The sequence below is a fragment of the Astatotilapia calliptera genome, chromosome 12 (genome assembly GCF_964374335.1).
Source record: "Astatotilapia calliptera chromosome 12, fAstCal68.1, whole genome shotgun sequence".
Lineage (NCBI taxonomy): Eukaryota > Metazoa > Chordata > Actinopteri > Cichliformes > Cichlidae > Astatotilapia > Astatotilapia calliptera.
The window spans coordinates 2,059,539-2,068,676 of record NC_137433.1 but is presented as its reverse complement, the minus strand read 5'-3'; the positions used below and the strand labels follow the sequence as shown (position 1 = coordinate 2,068,676).

General features: G+C 48.5%; 1 protein-coding gene across 1 annotated transcript; it reads right to left on the bottom strand.

Moving 5' to 3' along the window:
* Window positions 1-1,148: 1,148 nt before the first annotated feature.
* LOC145432352 (uncharacterized) lies at window positions 1,149-4,410 on the bottom strand. Its single transcript, XM_080309115.1, has 2 exons — window positions 2,769-4,410; window positions 1,149-2,320 (listed from the first exon to the last, which is right to left on the bottom strand). Exons 1-2 carry the CDS (start codon window positions 4,408-4,410, stop codon window positions 1,149-1,151), a joined length of 2,814 nt encoding a protein of 937 aa, XP_080165241.1.
* Between the last annotated feature and the right edge of the window lie 4,728 nt (window positions 4,411-9,138).

Genomic DNA, 9,138 nt, shown 5'->3' with positions numbered 1-9,138 from the left:
AGACTAATATTTGAATAAAACCTGAAAGCAAGTAAATACTTTCTATGCTGCCTTATGGTAAACTTTGGTAATATTGATAAAGAACAGCACTGGCTGATGATGAAATACATTCAGCTGGCATGGTGACACTGCCAGTATAACCTGCAGGGCTGGACTGGGACAGAAAATCGGGCATTTTGACTACAGACCGACCCACCAGGTATTAAAGCCATAAAGCCTTTGAATGAAAACAAACCCTGTTGTGACAGTGATGTACAGTCTTTTTGGTATATGTATGATTTCTATACATTTTACGTCAGATAAAAACTTTGGTTGTAAGATTTAGATAATTATTTAATAAAAGCTAGATATTTTAAATGAGAATAGGAAAGAAAAGTATTTCTTTGTGCCCCCTTTCCCTGTTAATGCCCTACCTGGCCCCCTGGCAAAACTTTGCTAGACCCGCCCCTGCACAGTTACCAGCTGTCAGCTACATAAAAAAGGATCCTGGTGGGTGGTCTTCACGTTTCCCTCTCACCAGATATCCAAACCGACATCATGACCAGCAGCTTTACAGCTGTGGCTCCAGCAAACATCAGCTGATACTAGAAATTAATATTAACCCTTGTGCGCCCGCCTGTTCTCGGGGCGTGGGTCGTGGTGACCCCCCGAGGTGTGTGTGTGTGTGTGTGTGTGTGTGTGTGTGTGTGTGATGATGATGATGATGAGTGTGTGTGTGTGTGTGTGATGATGATGATGATGATCCTGATGATGGTGGTGGTGGCGATGGGGGGGTCTTGGTAACCCCCTGGGGGGGGGGGATATGTGTGTTTTATGATGATTAGGGTGGGGGTCCTAGCGACCCCCTCGGGCATATGTGATGATGATGATGATGATGATGATGATGATAGGTTTGGGGTCACTAGGACCCCCCCGGGGGGGCATATGTGATGATGATGATGATGATGATGATGATGATGATGATAGGTTTGGGGTCACTAGGACCCCCCCGGGGGGCATATGTGATGATGATGATGATGATGATAGGTTTGGGGTCACTAGGACCCCCCGGGGGCATATATTGTGTGATGATGATGATGATGATGATGATAGGGTGGGGTGGGGTGGGGGGGGGTCGCTAGGGGACCACCGTTGGGGCGCTTGTGTTATCACGGCGTCGGTGGCGTCCGGGGAGCGGCGTCGCGGGAAGAAGAAGAAGAAGAAGAAGCGGCGCAGTTGGGACAGTACGTGACGGCGCAGTTTGTACACACGTGCGCTCGGCACTCGCGGCACAGGATCTTGGTCTTGACGTCTTTGCTCCTGGGACACACGCGGCACCTGCGCCTCTTGACCGGAGAGGAGTCGCGTGGCGTAGCGTTGTTGTTAGAGGCTGCCTCAGCGGTAGCGCCTCGGGCCGCGACTCTGCCTCCTCCTCCTCCTCCTCCTCCTCCTCCCGGTCCTCGCGCTAAAGCCGCCCTGGCTTCGAGCATGGGGCGCGCGAGCGCTTTGCCCAGTCGCTCGAGGAAGAGCCGTCGTCTGTTGAGCTTGCCCGGCATCCAGTCGGGGTGAATTTCCCTCCACAGCACGAACGCGTTGTAGGCCGCCACGTCGACCATGTTGTGGAAAAGGGCCACGGGCCACCTGCGGGTCTTTCTCCTGCAGCTGTACGTGCTCACGACCTTGTCCAGGTTGTCCACTCCTCCCTTGGTGCGGTTGTAATGCAGCACCAAGGGCGGTTTCGCGCCGCTTCTGTTGCTGCTGCCGCCGCTGCTGTTGCTGCTGTTGCTGATGCGGCGGCTAGGCCGGGGCTCGGGGCCGGAGCGATGGTGGTAATAACGAGGAGCTGTGGTGAGGAGCAGCACGTTCTTGTTCTTCTTGGCCACGTAGGAGAGGATGATCGTGTCGGGCCCTCCTCCTCCTCCTCCTCCTCCTTCTCGTCCTCCTCTTCCTCCCCCTCGTCCCGCGGAGCCGCCGAGTACCACGGATTCGACGGAGCCCACGGCCCTGCCCTTGACGCAGCGCAGCTCTCTGGGGATCTCGGGTCTGTTCGACCGCAGAGTGCCCAGCACGGTGTGGCCTCTCTCGCGATAGAGCCTATCGGCGAGCTCGCGCGAGGTGAAAAAGTTGTCGCACGTGACGTTGCGTCCCGGAGTCAGTCCCTCGGTGAGGTCCACGACCACTCGAGTGGCCAGGTGCTTTTCGGGAGGGCCGCGCTTGTCGGGCTTGCCGGTGTAGACTTGCATCTTCCACGCGTAGCTGGAACGCGCGTCGCACGCCACCCATATCTTGATCCCGTACCTGGCCGGCTTGCTGGGCATGTACTGTCTGAACGGACACCGTCCTGATGGATGGATGGAGAGAGAGAGAGAGAGAGAGAGAGAGAGAGAGAGAGAGAATGTGGGAAAGCGTGGGGGAGATTGGGGCAGAAACGCAAGGAGAAGACATTCAATTCAATTCAATTCAATTTTATTTATATAGCGCCAAATCACAACAAAAGTCGCCTCAAGGCGCTTCATAGATACAAAGACATAAAGAGTCATAGACTTCATAGACTTCATAGCTTCATAGACATAAAGACATAAAGAGTCATAGACTTCATAGCTTCATAGACATAAAGAGTCATGCGAAAGCAGCACAAACGCGGAACCCAACACGAGTATGCAACAGAGCAGCGAGCTAGCCCGTTTTCGTCATCCCCGCTCCTATTCCTCCTCTCTTCCCCCAGTCACACACACACACACACACACACACACACACACACACACACACACCACATAGTACGTACGTACCTCTGAACGGCACCAGTCTCTCGTCGACGGTGACCTCCGGTCCCGGGCGGTACATGGCGGGCAACCTCGCGCACCACTCGTCCCACACGGCTCTGATGGGGGCCAGTTTGTCGTAGCAGCTATCGCCCTCGCCGCCCTCGCCTTCGCCTCGCCCGGCCCTTCTGGTCTCCCTGTCGTCGAAGCGCAGCGCGCTCGAGTAGGCTCGAAAGGTCTTGAGCGGCATCGTGGCTCTGAACACGGACCTGCCGCTCTCGGCGTCCCACAGGCTCTCGCAGGCCTCTCCCCGGGACCTGTACACGCCGGCGAGCACGAGCAGCCCCAGGTAGGCTCGGAACTCGACGCGGCCCATGGGCTTCCATCCGTCGATGGCGGGCCTGCGCCTGCCCGCTTCCAGGTTGGTCATGGCGATCACCGAGTCCTCTATCTCCGGCGGAAAGTAGGCCATGAACGCGGAGGCCTCGTCTCGCGCCGCCGCCACGGCCTCTTCGGTGGGGCCTCGTCCCGGCGGGTCGAGGTCGTCGTCTTCTTCTTCTAATTCTAATTCTTCTTCTTCTTCTTCTTCATAGTCTTTGTCTTCTTCATCGTCATCGTTATAATCATCAGCGAGGACGTCTTCTTCTTCTTCTTCTTCTTCATCATCATTGGCGAGGATGTCTTCTTTTTCTTCTTCATAGTCTTTGTCTTTGTCTTCTTCTTCTTCTTTTTCTTCTTCTTCTTCTTCTTCATCATCATTGGCGAGGATGTCTTCTTTTTCTTCTTCTTCTTCTTCATTGTCTTTGTCTTCTTCTTCATCATCATTGGCGAGGATGTCTTCTTCTTCTTCTTCATAGTCTTTGTCTTCTTCTTTTTCTTCTTCTTCATCATCATCATCATCATCATCGGCGAGGACGTCTTCTTCTTCTTCTTCTTCTTCTTCTTCCTCTTCTTCTTCTTCTTCATAGTCTTTGTCTTCTTCGTCATCGTCGTAGTCGTAATCGTCGGCTACATCAGCGTCGCGAGTTTCACCGACAGCGCCGCGGCCGCGATCGCGCCCAGGATCATGAACGCCACCTGCAGCGCGGCCGGCGTCGTCCTCTTGCCAAATCTCCCGAGTCCCCCGCCCCGGTGGGTCGGCGCCTGCTTCTTCTTCCTCTCCCTCTCGGCGGTTCGACTCGCCTTGCGAGCCGCCGTCCTGGCAGAGTTGCGACGCCATTTCGTAACCGCGATCGTCTTCCTCGCAACTACCCACCCCATCGTTTTCGTCCTCCTGATCCTCCGAGTGGCTCTCCTCCTCCTCGTCTGCGAGCGTTCGGGCCGTCGGGTCCTCGTTGTCGTCCCCCTCGGCCTCTTGCTCCTCTTCCTTGCTCTCGTCCTCCTCCAAGTTCTCCTGTAGCTGCTGCTGCTGCTGCTGCTGCTGCCGCTGCTGCCGCTGCTGCCGCTGCTCTTGGTCTTCCTCGACCCCTAGCCCTCGATAGCGAAACGTGGCCGGTCGCAACAACGGAGCCACCGAAGCCGACCACGCAGCGTACGCCAAATGCGATGGCGATGGCGACGGTGATGGTGAGCGGGAGGAGGAGGAGGAGGAGGAGGACACCGCTGGCGATTGCGATCCGCCTGTACCGACCTTAGTGCTCTTTGGCTCCCACGGTCTAGTGCGTGACATTATCTTCTTCTTCTTCTTCTTCTTCTTCTGCTTTCGCCGGGGTGTTTCTCGACCACCTTTTTACAAGACTTTATATCTCTCTCTCTCTCTCTCTCTCTCTCTCTCTCTCTCCAATCCCATCCCATCCAATCCCCATCCCATCCCATCCCATCCCCATCCCATCGGGGGGGATCTCGCGACCCCAACCTCCTCCCTCCTCCCTCCCTCCCTCCGCGGGGGACCCGCATCCCCCGAGCCCGCCATCCCATCCCCATCCCATCGGGGGGATCTCGCGACCCCAACCTCCTCCCTCCCTCCGCGGGGGACCCGCATCCCCCGAGCCCGCCATCCCATCCCATCCCCATCCCATCGGGGGGGATCTCGCGACCCCAACCTCCTCCCTCCCTCCCTCCCTCCGCGGGGGACCCGCATCCCCCGACCCCGCCGCTCTCCCCCTGGCGGGTGCATCAGGGTTAATAAGTTTTCTGTTTGACGTTTAGTCAGCTGTGTGAAAACCAAGGAGGAACCCACCCGGGGGATTAATAAAGTTTTATTTTATCTAATCTAATAACTTTAATCTCAGCCAAACCGATTTACTCACGAACAAACAAAACACTGAAAAAAGCCCAACAATAACATTTTTAGGTTGTCTAAGTGACTTATATATTACGTTTAACCCGAGCAGCGAAACTCCGCGGTGATCTGAAAATGACGTGCCGGGAGTTGTGCCGTTGTCGGCCGCATCAGTAACCCTCGAGCTCCCGGCTAGCTGTCGAGCTGGTGGGTAGCAGACGCCTCTGAAAACGTCGAAGCACTTTTGCAAATATGGGATATCTTGATAAACCGAGCAGATATTTGATGTTTACACAACTACTTTCTTGCCTGAAAATATGTTAAAAGTTTATTTTGTGACCCAGAAAGATTAGTATGGGTAATTTTAAAACTTAGTAGCGGCCGCCATTGCTGGAAACTGGAGTTTGGCTGGGCCGCGCTATGAATTCTGGGATATGGTAGTAATTTGGACAGCCTTCGGCGCGTCGCTGTGACGTAATCGGTCTACAAATGCGGCCTCAGGAGGATGCAGCCCATGAATTTGGACATGTCCAGAGTATAATCGCAGCCTTTGCGGTTAGAAAATTGCACTTGATCATGTCGCGATATTATCGCAAATGCGATATATCGTTCAGCCCTACCACAAAGTAAGAATATATTCGACAGAAGCTTAGTGAAGTGGGATATTTGTTGTGTCTGCGTGCATAACATGGAGAAAGCCATAATGTCTGCTAACTTCCAGCGAGTTGTGCAAGCGGTAAAGAAAGCTTCAGGTTTCGTTGAAGAGACACTGTCATTCACAAGCCTCGCACAAAAACTGGGACATACACTACACAAAATCTCTGACATTATCCATTGTCGAGCAGAGGATTAAGCCCTAATCAAGTCCATTGACACGTTCAAGAAGTTGTAAGCCTCAAATTGTCTCGCTGTGCCTTGAACACATCGACTGAGACAAAGTATAAACATTGCCCTTCACAGAAGATGTTCAGATTCTCCCTCACTACTTTCAAAAATCTGCAGCAAATGCCTTTTGTTACTTGGAGAACGAAGCCACAGCTTTTTCTTTTTCATTAGCATTCAAGTCTCTGAATGAATACAGAATAAAGATCTTACCATTTACATAGTGCTCGAAGCAAAAGAGTAAAACAAGACAAAAAAAAAAAACCCTTCCATCTTAGAAGTACATTAAATTTCATAACGATAATCCAAGCAACACAGCACAGCTGGCCAAGATTTCCAAACTTCTTTTATCAATGGAGAAAAGACTTTCCATGATCCAGGGAAAATCGCTGGATGAGATTGAAATTCAAGGTTTGTATTGAAAGGAGCAAATATTAGGGCTAGGCAGGAGTTGATCATTATCCTTAATCAACAGAATTAAAACCTTAAAACACGGACAATTAACAGAATTGTCCGTGTACAATGATGGTACAGAACTCGCAACGTCGGCATGTGGTACACGTGAGCCTGTGCATGCAGTCGCTGAGTCCACAAACGCAGAGCAGGTCCAAGACACTGGAGATTGTGGTAAGTTATGACTATTTTGGTTTCAGTGGATAAAATGTGTTTGTTGCGAATATTAAAACTTAATCAAAATGTGTAACCAGCAAATGAAGTGCTACTATGGATGCCTACAGCAATGAAACTGCCGCTCCCTCTGAAGGTAAGGGAAGTTTAGGTCTAAGTACCCTTATGTGTTTTAAAATATAAATTTAAAATAGAATAAGACAGAATCAATAAAATGAGGTACAGTTGGTTCCCTAAGCTGATGGACACGTTCTTTGTAATTTTATTGTATTTCTGTCTCTGTACACCACCTACACCACCACAATGGATTTTAAAATTAATCAATCCATATGTGATTAAAAGTGTAGACTTTCAGCTTTAATTCAAGGGATTTAACAGAATCACCACATTGTAGCCATTAAATGTAGTCCATTATTTTCAGAAGCTCAAGGTTAAGGACAGCGGACAAACATTTTTAGGGCAGGGTGTCCCCTGACTATTTCAAGACATACTATGGTGCTCAGAGGATGCATGCTCAATCATTAAGGTAAGTAAATCTCAAAAGGTTGATTCTGTTCATCTGGACATATTGTTTTCAGTGGGAGGAACGTCATGAAACGCTGCGTCCAGACGAACAGAATCAACCTTTTGGGACGAACTTGGCTTAATGATTGAGCATGCATCACAAAACTTGTATTCAACTTATCTTTTTACACACTAGAACACTGAAAATGTATCAAATGTCTAAAATGAGACAATGTAATATTTAAAGCGAACATTAGCTCATTTTGATATTGATGGTAGCAACACACCTCAGAAGTTGGGAGAGGGTAGCATCCCTTCTTTTAACAACAATCAACAAATGTTTAAAACTGAGGAGATCAGTTGCTGGATATTCCAACAATTTTCTGCTTCTTCCAGATAAAAATGCTTCTCAAGCCCGTGATTCAAGAAGAGCTCCCATAAAAAAGGTGGTCCAAGGCTGAGGTTGCTGCAGTGATGAAGCATTTTAATGACCACATAAACAAAGGGAAACTGGCCACCAGAAATGAATGCAGTCATTGGAAACTGGCAGAGGAACCAGTGTTGGCAGGAAGAACAGTTCAGAACATAAAAGATTTGGTAAGAAACAGGTTTATCTGCGAAACAGCATAAAGGAGAGTGTTATATCCACTAGGATTACTGTTAATGTTAATGTACTGTAATTAACTCTGTTAATTACCTTTTTTTATTTTATTTAACTTCTTCTTTGAAATGATTAGCACATTTGCATTAGTGGAAATAGAGAAAAGCTCTGTTTTATCACTTTGAATATTTTTTTATCACATTTGTTTGATTTTAAGACCTTTGAACTTCTCTTAGCTGTGATGTAGAGGCGACCAGGGGGTGGGACTTTAACCCCAGGTCTCATGACACATTACAGGGACTTGGAACTGAAAACTGGGTTTGTGTGTATGGTTATTCTGGAAAATGTGTTTGGTGCTTTGTGGTGCTCTTGTGGTCCTTGAGAAATGGTGCTTATAAAGTCCCTCTATAATCTGCACAAAAGAACTGCACATGTAAATGCACTATATGTATTAACATGACATACTAATGCATACAATGTTCTATTTCTGCTTCTACAGATAAACTCGAGAAGCAACCCCAGATCGGATCAAAAGTAAAATTGTTTTTTGGACGGTTGGGTGGATACATCATTTCCATAACTGGCCACCGAAAGGGTGTGGCCATCAACATGAGTATTGAGGAATAGAATATTTAGATGTACAATGAGATAGAGAGAAAATGAAGTATTGCACAGTGGTATTTTATAGAGGGAAAGCCCTTGGAATGGGGGGGCTGTGTTATCAGTGAATCAGAGGGGGTTGAAACGGTAGAAAAAAAACTAAGCATGGTGTCCACATCATCCGTAAGTACGAAAACTATAAGAGTTATAGTTACCTAAGAGGCATATACATTGTTTAGTCAGCTGATCAGAGAGAATGAACATGTCTTTTGATTTATTAGGTTGAACAGCACAAGACTCAAAAGTACCATGGGCAAGCAGCGGTCCCTCTATAGGAACGAGCACGCCTGGTTGCAGCGTTACAGCTATTAGAGAAAATATTGAAGGCAGTTCGGAGGCATCTACTTTTTCCCCACAGTTCCAATGGAGGTGTTCATCATAAGCTACCAGAAATTTCAAGGCAGCCTGGGAGAAGATGAATATGGGGACTGCACCCACATTCAACATGCTATATTTCTCCAGTAGCACTTATGTAAGAAAACCTTTAATTTTTTAGACATACTATGAAGTAGGGTTGAAGTGTCATGGAATTTATTCATCTGGTTTCTTTTTAAAACATTAATTATTCTTCCCAGCCAAGCAACAGTTGGGACGTAAAACTTAACGACACAGTGGCAACATTTATGTGCTGTGATGCCATCACAGCCAAAAGGGTTTACCAAGGTTATTTAAACAAGCTAAAGTCAGACCTGTTTATGTTATACATTTATCTGTACACTTACATTTATTAATAATGAGCAATATTGCTTTGCACAGCTTAAGGACCCTGCAGAGGACACCCTCCAGAGCTGAGCACTGACAACGAATGCATTTTCAACATATGCAGCAAAGAAAGTGAAAAGGAGAGAGGACAGAGAATCTATGCAGGACAAAGACAATCAAGGATCTGACCAGGAAGAGCA